This window comes from Gymnogyps californianus, chromosome 5, assembly GCF_018139145.2.
Source record: "Gymnogyps californianus isolate 813 chromosome 5, ASM1813914v2, whole genome shotgun sequence".
Lineage (NCBI taxonomy): Eukaryota > Metazoa > Chordata > Aves > Accipitriformes > Cathartidae > Gymnogyps > Gymnogyps californianus.
The window spans coordinates 35,767,209-35,783,290 of NC_059475.1; the positions used below are offsets into that span (position 1 = coordinate 35,767,209).

General features: G+C 35.0%; 1 protein-coding gene across 1 annotated transcript in view; it reads left to right on the forward strand.

Moving 5' to 3' along the window:
- AVEN (apoptosis and caspase activation inhibitor) overlaps nucleotides 1-16,082 on the forward strand; it is a 101,181-nt gene that overhangs the window by 77,317 nt on the left and 7,782 nt on the right. The window contains exon 3 of the mRNA XM_050897082.1: nucleotides 15,493-15,563. Coding sequence (XP_050753039.1) covers nucleotides 15,493-15,563 — 71 coding nt within the window. The remainder of the gene's footprint in view (nucleotides 1-15,492; nucleotides 15,564-16,082) is intronic.

Sequence of the window (16,082 nt, forward strand, 5' to 3'; positions counted from 1 at the left end):
GTCATAGAAAGAGAGCTTGTTTCTAAGATTATCAATTGCCAAACTGTTTTTTATTCTTCTGAACTTAATAAATTCACTTGAGGCTGACGATATTTTTAATAAGTATATTTTAAATGTGAGTCATTTTCAGCTGTTGTGTCTTTATTTTTGTAGAATCAGATGCATGGCTTTTCAGTGTTTAAGGGTGTTTATGTTTGCATTTATTTACCTTTTTTTTGGTGCAGTATTGATAAATTACTAATCTTGGATGTTGTGCTACTGTACAATGTAATAAAAAACATTTCTAAAAGCACGGCAATCTATTTTTTGATTGCTAAGTACAATAGGATGACAACCCATTGTACCTTATTTCTTCCTGACATTAATCCAGGAGTCCTGTGATAGGTTCCCCACTACCACCTTTGAGGGTATAGGGATAGTTGAGTTTTAGTTTGAAATGTGTATTTGACTAGAAATACGTGATCTTCCCAAATTCTCCTTGGTTTTGCTTTTCCCTCCAATGGTTGCTAATTCCTAGTTCTGAGTCATCCATCAAAAGTGGCCTTGCAGTACGTTTAGCTGCTGCAATGACTCATCATGGATTTGATGTAGGTAAGGAAACTGCAGCTGGCAGGTTAGAGCAGTTCATCGCTCAAAACTATATATGAATAAAGTGCAAGTGAGGTTTGACAGTTCAAATATATTTTTAATTTGACTTTCAGAGAACCCTAGATGCCCCCATATGTAATATAAAATGGAATTATTGCAGTAGTTAAACTGACCTGAATAGACTGTAATTTTTTTTTGCTTGCAGACCTTTAGTGGTTCTTTTTTTTTTTTTCAGTGGGGTGTGGAATCCCGTGGTGAAAGTATCACAGTCTCGTGTTGCTTTGGTCACCTTTTACAGGTTCTCTGAGGGGTAGTCCATAGGACCCATGGTTGAAAACCACTGATACAGAGTTCTCTGAGTAAAGAAATTAGGAATGGATAAAAATATGTTTAGTTGAATTGAAACACGACCTTGAAATTTCATTTTTGTTTTCTTAAGCTTAAATCTTAAATTTTTTTTTTAGGTATATAGTTTCATTGATATATCATTCTAACCTTTTTGTCACTTTTTGTTAATGAATTGAACTTCTGTTGTATTCTGAGTATTTTCTAGTCAGCGTGACGAAGTACTTTCTCCTGAGAAGGCTCAGATACCTAACTCTGCAGTTTCCTGTGTGTGCTGTTTTGTATTCTCAAACTGAAGTATCTGTAGAAGTTTGTATGGGAAGTACTCGTTTCACTGTCACTTTTGTGACTTTGAAAACGCATACAAAAAAAGTCTTGTGGAAGGAAAATACACGTCAGGGACCAGTTCTCCTGTAAATCTCTGCATGGTATTACTGGACAGTTATGTTGAACCTCTGAATACTTTGAAGCTTGTCCCTTGAAAACTGAAAGGTACTCAGTGGGTATGCAATGCTCTGGAAGAATTTGTGGTTTGTCATTTATCTGAAGATATGATCAATCTCTTAATTCACTTCTGAAAGAGTTAAAAGCCTAGCTTTGCTGTTCAAACTCAATTTTGGAAAAATTTGGAACCATTAGTAGCATTGTGTATTTGCACTCAGCAAAAGCAAGCCACGTGATGTGAAAAACACAGGCAAAACTGACTTCCTCCCTTTGAGAGCTGTGGATTGTAGTAAAGCAGAGATATTTTTAAAGTTGAGCTCAGCTGCTTGATTTGTTAGAATTTGGGTAATTCATTAACCAGACTGTCATTCATCCAAGCATTTTCTCTCTTTGTGCTTCTGCAGTAGCCATAATCTTTATTTTTAAGTGATTTTGAAATGATTACTTAAGTATCAGGCTTCAGCAGAAAGATGCTATTTTGGTGGTAGTAGGACTGGCAACAGATACCGGTGTTAGATCTTAAGGTGCTTTACAAAGAATGCTTTAAGTCTGTAAATGGGCTGTATTTTACAAATGTGAGAACTGGCACTGTAGTACCGTGTATCGTTTTCTTGGTAACAATGGAGAGAGGTTTTTTTCCCTTCCATCCTCTCCCAGTACATTCCTTCCCGGTTGAGAAGATTGTTGCCATTTTTGGGTTGACCTTCAGATGTGCAACAAAACTGTTTGCTAACTGAAGCCTGTGGAAAAAATCCTCTGGCCCAGAAAAAGAGATGATATCTCTGAGGTTGTATATTAGGCTATCAGTAGAGTCATGAGTGACCTTCTTGTCATCCTAAAACTTCTGGTAGATTCTGATTCTTTTCTAGTCTCTGAAGCTTAAAAAAAAAAAAAAAAAGAAGAAAGGTACTTTTGCAAATGTTAATTTAAAAAAAAAAAAGTGCTGACCAAAACCAGAAAAGGTATTAAAACAACCCCAAATGTGTGTTCAGAGAAAAGGTCATTAATTTTTCATCTGTAGGGAAACACATGCATGAGAGCAGCATCTTGGTGAAACCTTTTTTCTCTTATGCTATGAAGACTGTTATTTTTTGTTTTTACATATATATGGCTAAGATTTATAACTGTTAACTCAAGCATCTTTTACTTGTTCTAAGCACATTTTCATTGTCTGCTAATCCTTGTTCTCAGATTACTGAATGAGCTTTGGCTCTGTGTTACTGCAGGTTTGTGTTGATTCAGTGGGAGAGATGTGTTGTGGAACCTTTCCCTATGTGATTGCTGAAGGAAAGTGAGAGTCAGTTGATTATTTTGTGGAAGAAAGTAATGATAATCCAAAAACTTGCTACAAATCTCAGTGTCCCCGATACTGCTTTTTAAAATAAACTTTGATTAGATTATGAATTAGACAATTTGAGCTGCTCAGGAAAATTCTGCCCAAATTATTTTTTCCAATGAAGAATGCAGTTTCTGAAAAATTGAAATTTTTCACTGAGTGCTGTGCCTTCATTGCTTAAATGCTAAACCTTATTCAAGTTCTATACTGACTTGGTATATACTACACAGTGACTTCACTGTTGACATGCTAAATGAGAATCAAAATTAATATGCCCAATAAGGCAAGGCTGACTGAAAGCATTTCCTTAAGATGGTTAAATAAAATAAAAATATTTCTACTTGATAGTAGAAATATATACTCAGTACTGATCTTTTTCTAAAAAAAAAAAAAAAAAAAACGAAAAACCCAAACATTTTGAAATTCCTGTATACAAAAGAAAAATGCCTTAACTTTTTGTTTTGAAATACTATTTTCTCACCACATTCAAAATGAAAACAAGCAATGAGAATAATGTTTGATAGATGCCTTGCATATTTCAGTGAAATGTTTACCGCAAAGCAATGCAATTTGAAAAGGCAGAGCAGAGAGAGTACTTAGTACTTTCTAAATGATTCACAGGTCATTTCCTGCTAAAGTAAAGAATTCATTGATCAGCACCTGCTTATTATGTTCCAAGTAGGCTAGAGGGACTTAAAGTACCATAATCATCATCAGAAATCTGGAAGAATTGATTTAAACAAGGTGAAAAGCTAAAATAAATGTAATAAACAGGGTTAGAAGAAGCAGGGTGATGGATGAATGAATAGGCAAGGAAGGCTTTAGCACAACATTAAAATACATCATGAAGTCATGTCCTTGGGAAGCGAAGTTGTGCAAGCCATTTTTTTTGGACTGTATAGAACTAGATCATAGAAAAATCTACAAGTAAACAACAGAAAGTAAATATGTCTAGTGAATAGCTATGATATGGATGATTTTTCATTTTAGACTTATTACCAGATATGTCACTGTCTTCAGTATCTTAAAACCTGAATTTTGATATTGCTATGATGCTATTTAATAGTATGCCCATACTGTGATGGAAAATAAATTCTCCAAATGAATACTTAAAAATGAACACTAGAGTGCACATTTCAATTCTGTGCTGTTTGAAAACAAGATAATTAAATAAAAATCAATACTTTTGCATTATTCAGACCTGCAAAACACTGTATATCAGTGGTAAATACGTAGCCCAGATGGTGTTTGTCATCCAGAAAACTGTAATTATCCATTCTGTATCATCTCTTCATGTTTTTTAATTTGTGGGAGAGCTGTAGTTCTTGTCACTACCATACAAGGAGAACTTGTGTAAGAAGGCTATGGGATGTGTTGCTAAGAGGTATTGTAAGCTATAGAATGTGGAATGCTGTAGAGTGTTCAGTGCAAAGCAGCAAGCACAGGGGTTAACATGGGGGATACTGGTGTTTTCACTTGAGCTAACTCAAGATTTATTTACTTATGATAAATTTGTTAGAAAAACCCTTAAGGTACCTGATACAAAAGATGAGCAGAAGCTTGTCTGTGGCTACAACTTGGTTTTTTAACATGACCCAAAGAATTGTAGATAGTAAGTAACTATTTTTCTCCTTTTCACTTTACAGAAGAACTCTTAATTTCTATTAATACATGTTTTGAAACTTTGCATTGACCAATTCATCTGTATCAATGGGAAAACTCTGCCGTAGATAACTTTTTAAAAAGCGCATTTCTTGAAAAATAAACATGAGCTTCTAGTTCATGGATTATTTTTCTTACAAATATAAGCTGGACCAAGAATGTAGTGGCTTTCTAAGCCTTTGGTAAGACAAATCCAGTATGCTGCTTGCTTGTATTTTTGATCTGAAGTGAATGCTTACCAATCTGCTGTTAACTTTAAGTTGATGTTCAGAACTCTCTGATAAGCCATTACACTACTGTCTTTGGAGAGTTACGAGTAACTTGCATATGCGAAGAAATACTTTCTGAGCTTTTGCATGCTTATAGAACTGGAGCTTTACTAGATTTACTCTTTGCTAATTGTAATCCTTGTCATTTTATTAACATATCGGAAGAAAATCCTTCTGTCTTGTTTTCTGAAGCTACTTCTCTTTTCTTGTTTCATTACATTAAACAAAAAAATCTTCTAAGGTTGTGTTAGTACCATGACTTGTCATATCTTGCAGAACTCTTCATAAATGCAAGAAAGCCAAGCCTCGTACTTACTATATCAAACCGCTTGAATATTTTTAGACCTGCACCTCTATGTATAATTTATGAATACTTTTGAAAGATAGTCCCATAGCCACGGCATACTGTACCACTTGCATGAATAGTGAATTCTGCTTTAGGGAAGAATGGTACTAATTTGGATGTGATGATATTAAAAATATCCAGCACAGCAGCATAAAGAGTATTTATTGTTTATATAGTTGCATTCTTTGCTGTAAGTGTTCTATCAAATACAGAGTAAGGAATGAAACTCTAGCACTAAGAAAAATTTAGAATAGTTTTTTTGGGTTATGAAATTCTAATAATGCAAGGGCTGTCAAATAATGTGTGTACCATCATCAAAAATTAAGACTGGCTTTAAATGCTTAAAATGGAAGCTTGAATAGTCAACTGTCAAAACTATTGTAAACTTTCATGACTTGTCTGCTATAAAAATTGGAGGGAAGGGGGAGAGAGAAAGGGAAGTTTTCCAGTGTTTGTGTGGCATGTAAGAACTACAGATAGCAGACTTTTTTCTCTAATTGTGTCAAGTTGATGGCTATTATTGGAATAAAAATAGCAAGCCGCTTAAAACAAAGTATTTCTTAAGTTTGTTCATTTGTTTGCTCTAAGATTACTGTTTTGTTTCATTTTGGTTTTTTTGAAAAGTAGAAATTTTTTTGATGGAGGTACAATGTGGAATAAAGGAGGCTTATTTTGTATACTCCTGCTGTTTCTGAATAAGAAAGATATTTCATGAATTTTGAAGTTTTCAGACCAAATATTCTGACAGTCTACTTACAGAAAACAGTGGTTATCCTAGTGTAAATTTATGCAACACAACTGCTCTTAGTTAAGCATGCCAGTTAGATATAAAGTTCTCTTAGAGGGAAAGGTGCAAGAATAAAACTGATCAATGAATTGTGTGACATTCTCACCTCCCACATACAATACAGCAATATACCTGCATGCACTGTTTACACAGGAGGTGGAATGAACAATAATCCAAATAAAGAATAATTAGGAGGAACTTTGCTTAAACAGGACAAGGTAAAGAACCTAGGCCAGTGAGTGCCATTCCGCGACTTACCAAAATATATGAACATGCTGTTTCTGATGTTCTTATTTCTTGTAGCTAGCATGACATGAAGTATCTAAACAACAGTAGAAGTTTTATTGCGTTTTTGAAATACGTATGTTTTACTTAAACTTTAATGGGAAAGAACTTTCATGTTCCTAACAGAATTGAGAAAGAGCCATCTACAAAAAAAGCAGTAGTTTAGTGGGTAGAGCACTCTGCCAAGTTTGGACCAGCAACTGAGTTTTGAATCTGAGCCTTCTAGTAACGAGTGATCTAGCTAGCATTTGGCAAAGTTTGAAATCTTGTTTGGTTTTATACAGTAGGACATTCATTATATTTGGATTTGGAAACATTGTAAAAGTTGGTCTTCGTATGTAATTTAGAAAAAATGAAAACTTCCTGAATAAACTGCAGAAGTTATGTCATCCATTATGGAATTTTTTTTTTAACTTCTCACAATACCAGAGCTCAGAAGTGTAGGATGTTGAATTACTAACAAGTTGTACTGTCTAAGGTATGAATGAAGGGTGCTGTTTCAGCTTTAACCTCAGAGTTATTTGTCTCTCTTCTGTATAAAACTATACCGTTCATCAAAGCTCTCATTTCCTCATTGAAGTGGTTGTGTGAGCTTAGAGGTACCATCTGCCCCAAGGTCTCAAGGCAGTATTTTTGCTTAATAGAATCCATAGGAATGCATCCTTCTCCCCTCTCCCTCATCCTCTGACGCCCATTCACTGTGGCTGCCGCACAGCAATTCCTGTCAATAGGCAAGGTAAATCAGCAATCTTTTTGGATGATCGGCTTCCATTCTGCTTGAACCTTGTTCCTCTTGTTTCGGATTCTCTTCTTTTCGTTCTGTCTCTTCTTTCCTCGCTTACAAGCCAGAATCTGACAAGAGTACCCTGTGCCAGCACATGCAAACGGATTCCTCTTTCGAGTCCTGCAGTTTGACGTTATGCAAGTCTTCCTTTGTGGGTGGGAACCTTGCCGTTTCTTCATTTCTTCCAGTGTTGAATTTCAGCTGTGCTTCCTGCTACGGACACATGCTGTACTGATATTAGCTGCCTATATAGTCTTGGAGAAAACAGGGTCTTCACAAAGGGCCAGATCATTAGGTTCCTTAACCTGTTGGTCTACAGGGATTAAAAACTCTACTATTAAGCTATTTTTTTCCTTTATTGGGTCCAGGCTTATGAAAATACATGAGTCCTCTCCCTTTCACCCAAAGGAGAGTTGTCTGCCCCTGTCCCTAGGGAGAATCACAGATTTCACCTCCTGATATGTCATACTGATGCTACAACAACAACAACAAAAGTCTTTGGTCTTGAGTATTTATGCATTAACTTATGTGGCGATCTTTGCCTTTTTTTTCAGCCTTTCTTTTGAATGATATTGCTCAAAAACCAGTATGTTCTATGGATTTTTATATTTTGTCTAATCTAGCAAGCTGGTTGCAGTGACATTTAAAAATCGCTAAGTATGTCATAAATTAGTGACCTGAAAAAAATGGCACTAGAAAATGTCATAAAGCATCAGGAAAAATGTAAATATTTAAGGTGACTAGCTTAAACTTAATGAAAGATTTAAGCTTAACCTATGGGGAAATCAGTAACTTCACACTTAAATATCATTTTATTGTTTATTCAGTAAAAAAGTGAATAATGGAGACGAAGGGTTTGGTACTTATGAATAACCACATCAGGCTACTGTATTTGGGTGAAATTTTAAATATACATTTTTGTTCAATGTATTTTGTTTTAATATTTTGCATTTTTGCTGCATTCTAAAAGCTATAATCATTAAATATTTAATAAAAATTACATATGAAAAATAGTGATACATCTAAGAAAATGTGGGAAAGTTAATTAGAAAGCAGAGAGAATCTGCTTGATGCCATTTATACAATTTCCCGTGTGGTAGTGTTGTCTGTTGTCTCCTTATACACGCTGCAGATGTAAAATGTGCATTGACTTGAAAGAACTCTTAGCTACAGATTAAAAATAAATTTGTGGATTACCTACTTCTCCTTCCTATTTTCCCTGTAGAAAGATAACTAATTAAGAGAAAGGTAGAGCTCTACAAGTAAAAAAAAAAAATAGCTATTTGCTTTAATTTAAGGTTGGTTCTATTGAATTAGACCCAAGGTCCATCTGGAGACACCTGAGGTAAGGCACCTGAACATGCTATATGATATGCTAGTTTCCCAAATACTTTCTTGACCTGCAACAATTTATGTCCCAGGGACTTCCTGAGCCAGATGTGGAATCTTTATATTTAAAAATAGTTATCTTCTGTCCCTCCTTGCATCTGTGGAAACTTGTGGCATCTGCACCATCTGATGGCATGAAGTCCCACAACCTAGCTTCAACTTAGACTTTCCACTTTTTATTTGAGTGCATTCCCTGCTGGCTTCATTTGATGCCTCTAGGTCTTCTGTGAGAAGAGGCAATGAGCAGTGAGTCCCTATCTGCCCTTTTTATGCCTTTCATGGTTTTTAGATCTGTCATGTTCCCTTGGTTCCCCTCCCTTGGCTTAAGTTACTAAATTGTTTCTCATACAGGAACTGTTCCATGCCTTTTCTAATGCTGTTATATTTTTTGAGATTGGGCTTGGGAAACCAAGACTGTGCACAGTATTCAAGATAATAATACATGATAGGGGTGTAATGATGTTCTCTGTGTTGTCCACTATTGCTTTTTTAATAATTCCAAAGAGTTTGTTTCTTGGAGCACTGAGATTCTGATTCTGAATGGTGTTGGTCAGTTCTGAACTTATTTTGTATGTGAAGTTAGAATAGCAGCATTTTGCATTTTTGGTGTTGAGTTTCATCTGCCATTTTAAAATCTGCTTTCTCAATCTTCTGAAGTTCTTATGTCATTCTCCACAGCCTACCTTCATCTGTGCTACCATGAGAAGCTTAGTATCATCAGCAAACTTTACTTCATTTTTCTCATCTTCTTTTCTCTTCTGTTTTAATTGAGTGAAGAGGTTAAACAGATACGACCCCAGAGAACTGTACTGATGGTTTCTTTTAATGTGAAAATTGGCAATTTACTCTTTTTCTTCCTACTTTTAGGCAATTATTTATTCATACAAAGCCTCCTCTTCTTTTTGCTGCTCTGAAGTCTTGGATGGGAAAGGGAGTGGGATGTCAGTGAGAGCTTTTGGAAACACATGTAAATTATATGAACTAGATCCTGCTTATGTGCATGATTTTTTGCTTCTTTCAAGAAATTGTCTTAGATCATGCAGCAGAACTTTCCTTTTCAAGTGCTATGTTGACTCTTCCCCCAAATATTATGTTTATTTCCATATCCATTAGATTTCTTATAGTTTCTGCTATTTTGTCCATCAAACACATCGAGCTGGTATTGCACTGTCCTCCTCAGTCTTCCTTTCACTGCTCCCAGTATTCCTGTGTTGTCATTTAGCTTTTTGAAGCTTTAAAGGCTTAAAGGCATTCCAGTTTCTTCTGTCTTATTTCTTAGTCACCTGGTGTTCATGCAGAAGCATATGTACTACTGTTTGTTTTTCTGAACCTCTTTCAATATAATTTTATTTGTTCTGTTTTCCTGGTTTGACTCTTGTTAACCTCTGCTTTAGCTTTTAATAAAAAAAGAGAATTTTTGTTTTGTTTCGCTTTTTTAAAAACCATTGTGTTCTTTGGCATTTGTTGGCTTCGCTCTGCTCCTCATTTGAAAAACTGGCATCTGACCTTGATTTCAATAGGCTGCAGTTCCTCTACATGTTAAATTAGTTCTGTTCTTCCTGAACAGACACTCTTTGTTCCAGAAGCAGCGCTAGTTTCCGAAGATCCTTCCTTCTTACTCCTTTATCTGCGACATGTTTTAAATTTTGATGACAACGTTTAGCCTTGATCAGATGATCCTGCTCTTTGGTCAAATTCACATATTTATTGTTAAAATTGTGACTAGTAGTACTGTGTAGTTGTGCCGGGGAATTAATTTAGAATATTGTTCTTTTTTATTCTGGTTACAAATATGCTTTATAGTTTGCAGTGCAGGCTACAAATATCCTTGACATCAGCATGTTTGCACAGAACTCAAGAATGTCTACTGGTAACAGTAGAAGAATGTTATTTAAAATATTTTCGAGATATGAGTTCTGCTGGTAGTTAGAATTTTTATGCTGAGCTGTTGCATAAGCCTTCTGGAGTTTGTAATACATAGCTGGTGCAACCTACTGGTGAGCAGCAGAACCAAGGAAAAATGTAGGTTGTGCTAAAGTATTTGTGGTGAAGACACGTTGTTTAGAAATACCTGTTGTGTTCTTGATAAAAGACAGGCTTTGCAGTGACTTGCAATATTACTGATCTTAATAGTAGCTGAAGAAAACTAATAGATGTTGTGTTCTTACAGGGTCTTTATCAGTTGTTTTTGTATTCTCACATTCTGAAAATTGCTATTACTCAATCTATGCTCATGGCAAATTGCATAAGTAGCACATTGTAGCCTTAGTCATAGTAAAAGGTAATAGTTACAGTGTGTACTCTATTGAAGAAGAGAAATTAAAAAAGCAGAAATAGAAATTAGTGATGTTATTAGAACTGCCATGAAGAATCTTTGGAGGCTTTGTGTCTTCCAGAAGTCTGTTTCTCAGTATTATATGCTACCTCATTGTGGGAAAATTATCGTATCTGGTTGATTATCTGTTTATGATGTGTATAAAATTTTTCATATAAAACCTTTGCAGAACATACATTTCGTAGTGTTGGAAGAATATTTATTATGAATTTGTATATATGTAAGTCTCCTTTTGTAGGAGAAAAAAAGGAAAACCATTAGGTGTCCTATAAAAGGAAATCTTCAGTAGTATTTATCCAAAGAGATTTTTATATAAAATGAGCATTATTTGTAGATAGACAATTAATATGTATGTATTATATCTATATCTATCTATAATATATATATAAATCGCACTATGTGGAAACACTGTGTAAGGTGAAAAGACATATTTTCATTCTGATGTTTCAAAGCACCCAGTCTGTGGTTCTTGCTGTTTCCATGCTGTTTTCAAAATCTTCTAGTTAGAGCAAGCCACGGCATGGATGGATAGGAGTTCTTCCTCATGCTTTTTCCTCCAGTTTGAGAAAGATTCACTCACACCTAATTCATCCCAAAAGACTGGTAAGCTTTAGTTTTCTCTTTGTGCTCGTAAGGTAGCTCAAAATTCATGACTTAGTAGTTGCCCACCGTTTCTTCGATCTACAGATTTCTGTCTTCTCTTGGACCTTCTACATGAAGTCTTGCACTATTAAAAGGGGAAGAATATGTTGCTTATCTTTCCCTCGACTCAAGAGAGTTGGTCAGTCTTATGTGAACCATTGAGGTTGGATAAGATTTCAAGCATCATTCATGCCTAAACTCTGCAATTCAGATTGTTTTTCCCTGCAGAAAAGTGTTAGATTGGAGGATTTGGTTCTTTTTTTTCACCTTAAAAGTAACATCTGTTTCCTCCTACATAATTGCAACCCATGAAGAAGACTGGTGGAACAGGCAGGTAGCTTGTTTTGATATTATATCCTTCATAGTGATGAACTAGGGATCAATATAGAGAGAAAGGGATCTCTTGCAAGTTAAACTTGCAAAATTGCTTAAAATCTATTCTGAAGATGGACTTTCTTTGGAGAGAATCTTCTCAATTTAGTAACTTAGGAAGAACTTTGACTAGTGTAGTAGATAGAGGGTGCTTTTTGAGATATTTTACATCTCATTGTTAATTTCCCAAATGTAGCTAAGTTGTAGTTTTCTCTTGTGGTTTATTTGGTTCAGCTGCATGCTGCCATCATAAATTTATTGCGTATTATTTAGCTGACTAAACAGACTTGTAGACAGAGGCTTGAATTCCCAAAATAAAATAAATGGGAGGTGAACAAAGGTTGGAACCTCCCAAATAAGTTCATCTAAATCATTGGTATTTATTTAGAAGTTAAATTCTGATTTAAAAAATGGATTGTGTGTCTTATATTTGCCCTTGCACTGCTTCTTTACAGTCATGGCAGTCTTAGAAGGATCCTGTTACATTGTTTGTTTGTTCCCCCCCTCCAATTTGAAAATCTCTAAGACTATACAATATTTTTCCTCTGTCTTCAGTAATAGTTTGTCTTTTGTTTTTCATTATTTAGAGAGTTAAAATGAACAAAATCATTCCACTGATATGTCAGTTTTCCTACTAAAAACTGTTTTTCTTCAATTTTTTTCAACTTTTAGACTCTCATAATTTCACAGATTGGAAAATATTTATTACAGGTTACAGGTAGGATTTGTTTGATTCTGCTATTCAATGAATATTTGTATGAAGAGATAATTGGGCTAATGAGACTATGAAACGTGTTCTATTTAAATCAATTGGTTTAGCTTTAAAATATATTCAAGTGGTAGGAAAGCATGGTGGTTTAGATCTGCTGTTCTTTCATAATAAAGTTACATTTTACACAATAAAGAATATTAAGGCTTATTATGAATGTTACCAAAGACAGTGTGTGAGGTTTACTTGAATGCATTATTTTTAGCTACTCTGAAGGCCAAGTGATACTTGTAAGTAACATAAAAACTGTTCACATGAAGAAAAGTATTTTTTTTATGTTGGAAGGAACTCGGAGTCATTGCAAGACGTTTGATTAGTATTCATGGCATAAAAGGAAGTTATTTTCAGGGTAAAGGAATTTGTGAAAAGATAATTGGTTAGACCAACATTCTCATTAACCTAATTTGCATTAAATGTGCTACTTTGAATTGTAGTTATTGCTTTTCCATTTGAAAGGCATGCTTTGTTAACTTATTTAAAGAGCCTAGTTAAACTACAGTTTAAGTCATACCCTTTAATTCAGCAATACAATATCAAAATGAGGATCTGTTATTACCAGCTTTGTGAGTGTGGAGAGTCATAAACCAGTTCTTGATCCCAGTGGATTTTCCTGATGAAGTAGGTTTGTTTAGCTGCTTTACATCTGGTCATTCTCAGATACTGAAAGCATTCGACTAATCCTTTAGTTTAATTTTACTCCTTTATAAGAGCAGAGGAGACTCTTTCCTCTGCGACACAGCATGAGAAATAACTGAAGGAGTCTTGAGGATATTGGAAGAAAATATTTATGCCTTTGTTCTAGTAGTATAAAAACTTTGAGGATCACTTGGTTTAATTATTTTTCAATAAAACTTCTTTACATATGTAACTAAATTGAGCCTTTAAAATGGGTACAAAAATGTGCAAATTAATTTGTGTTTTAACAGCTCATATTTTAAAATCATGAGACTGAAGAATGAATTTGGATTTCTTTAATTTTCGGCAGTAGTTATTACTTATTAGCAGTATTCTAGGTATTTTCAAACAGAGGGATTTATTTACTGTTGTGCTACGTGCAATGAAGAGGAAGACACCTTTGTCAGCAGTAAGTCAACTGTGAGTGCTCAAGTTCATCTATCTATCTGCAGATGCAAATACTTAAGACAGGATTTTATTCTTCCATACTGTTAAGCATACCTAGCCATCATGGAACCTGGTGTTTGTGAATTATATGAACTAAACATTCATAAAATTAGCCTTCTTCTTAGATATCTAAATTTTAATTTCAGTGCCTAATTTTAATTTTTTGTGCTTGTACTGTTTGACACTGGTTGTTTTCAAAATAGTAATTTCTGCAGGCATTGAATGTAAACCAAAGCCTAGCTGATCAGGTAAGGTTGTATGTCAGCCCAGTAATGCTGAACAGTGTTGGATAAACCTAATGAAAACAGGGAGATGAAAATTCAAACTGGACATGGTAATGGTCATAAATAGCTATATAAATACTCAGCTGAGAAGGTCGCTTTCTTGCTGGAATGGTTCGGAAGATGATGATGATGGACATGCCAGGTACACACTGTGATTAGTATATGAGTACATTGCATACCCAATGAGCACACATGAAATGGAATGAATTAGAAATGCACTTTAGACATTAAAAAAAAAAGCCATGGCCAATAAATTTTACATTCCAGCTGGGAGATGGTTAGGTCTCCCTGTTTTTATTGTTTGGCAAAGAAATATGCCCATTACTATGCCATTGTGCTGCTTATTCATTCTGTTTGCAAAACAGAAGCTGGCTGATGGTTGCACTTTTGAGTATAATTGCTGAACTCGCCTACGTTTTGGGACAGATAGACAATGGAGAAGAAGCCAGCTTTGGGGACAGCACATTATATGTTTGGATTTTGTACGCAGGATTAAGGGCATGATTCAGGAATTGTCAAAGGTATGAATGGCAGTTAGGATATTGAGAGCCAAATAGAAGTTAGATGCTCAGTTGTTGGTAATGCCATTGAAAACTTCCTCTAGCGCACTCATTCTCTTAGAGGTTGGGAAAGAATGAGCTTTTGCTTCTCAGCTAACTGCTGGACTAAATCGTAGTGACTTATAGGTGATCTGCAGTTCTTGGGATCAAATTTCATCTCCTTCACACAATAATTCAACAGGTTGTGGTTTTTTTTTTTCCAATAGAGCTATTTGTTCTCAAACTGTATGGTCTAAGAAGGAGTACATCCCATACTCTGCATCAGCAACATCTTTGCTTTCTGTTACTCTAGACCTTTGGCCATCATCTTGCAACCCTAATCTTTCATATTTCCTCTGTCAGAGATGTTAGTAATTTTTTTTGAGTTCCTGGAATTCTTGTGTGTTTTTTCAGTGAATAAATTTATAGGACTGTCTTTTGCAATCCAGCATGGTACTGCAATAGAAATATCACATCTAAAACAAAATAATAACACAAGCCCCCCTGTAGTTAGAGGAAGTTCCAGCTGTCTTGGAGGAATGTAGCAGGAAGTTAGAAGATCCTATAACTAAGGTTACATATGTAGCTTAATTAGCCCTATTTAAGGTTTCTTTTAATTCAGTCCCTTATGCATATGAATTGGAGTTCGGGGTTCAGTGCCTTTTTTTGATGACATGCTGGAGTAGGGACTAGTTCAAGGAAGAGAGAGTCTAGAGAATTTAGCTACTAGACAGCAAGAAGTCTTTACTTGACCTGTACAAACTGATTTTTAGGACATTTATAATCCATTTTAAGAGAGATTTGCATGTTGATAAGAGAAGGTCTATCTACAGCACATTCAAAGCTGTTCATAAAAAATGCACTCTGTGAATACTGTACGTATTCCTGATATGTTCTCCAAATCGGACTTTTCAGTGAAAATCTTGCTTGTTGACATGGCACCTAGCACCACCTCATTCAGTTTTGAATTTTTGCGCCTTTTTCAGTAGTGTTTTGCAAACAAGAGATTAAAAGATCTTTCTATAAAACTTTGGCTTAAAGAAGTTTAATATTGTGAATGCAAGCAGCATTAAATGCAAATTTGTTGAAGACATGACGTTTATAGATTGCATTTACTTCTGTAAGGTCAGGAACTTCGGAGTGAGCTTGTTATTTTTTTAAAAAATAAATACATTTTTTATTTCTTTTCTGTAGGAGATTCCTTTACACAATTCCGATTTGCTGACGAGAAAGAATGGGATAGAGAAAGCATATGCCATAAGCAGGTAACAGAACTATCATTCAAATGAGTTTGTGTGGATAATCACCTGACACAGAATACCTAGGCAGTTGTGCTTTCAGCAACAAATTGTTTAATAGAATAATAGCACTCTTTATTCTGCATTTTTTTATTAATTTGTCTCTGATGGTGGAGGCTCTTGGGTCTTGTCTTTTTTTTTTTTTTTTTTTCCCTATTGAGGACTATTGAAAGCAGCAGGCTAGGTTTTTAAGTAACGTTGGAAGAAAAGAACAAGCAAATCCATCCAGTGAAGGGAAAATAAGGGACTGTCACTTTGCTTTAGTGAAATATCGTCAGCCTTCCTTTTTCAGCTGTATTCAAGAGAAAATAGTTTAGTAAAATGACTAAACAAGACCTGTATGAGTATATTCATATATTTGACTGTGAAGCTTGCTCTAGTTCTTTCAAATTAACAGTTCGTATCCTCTGGTTGAAACTTCACCTCCAAAATGACTATGGGACCAACTAGGTTTTGGATTATTTGTATGTGGATTCTTTATGCTGG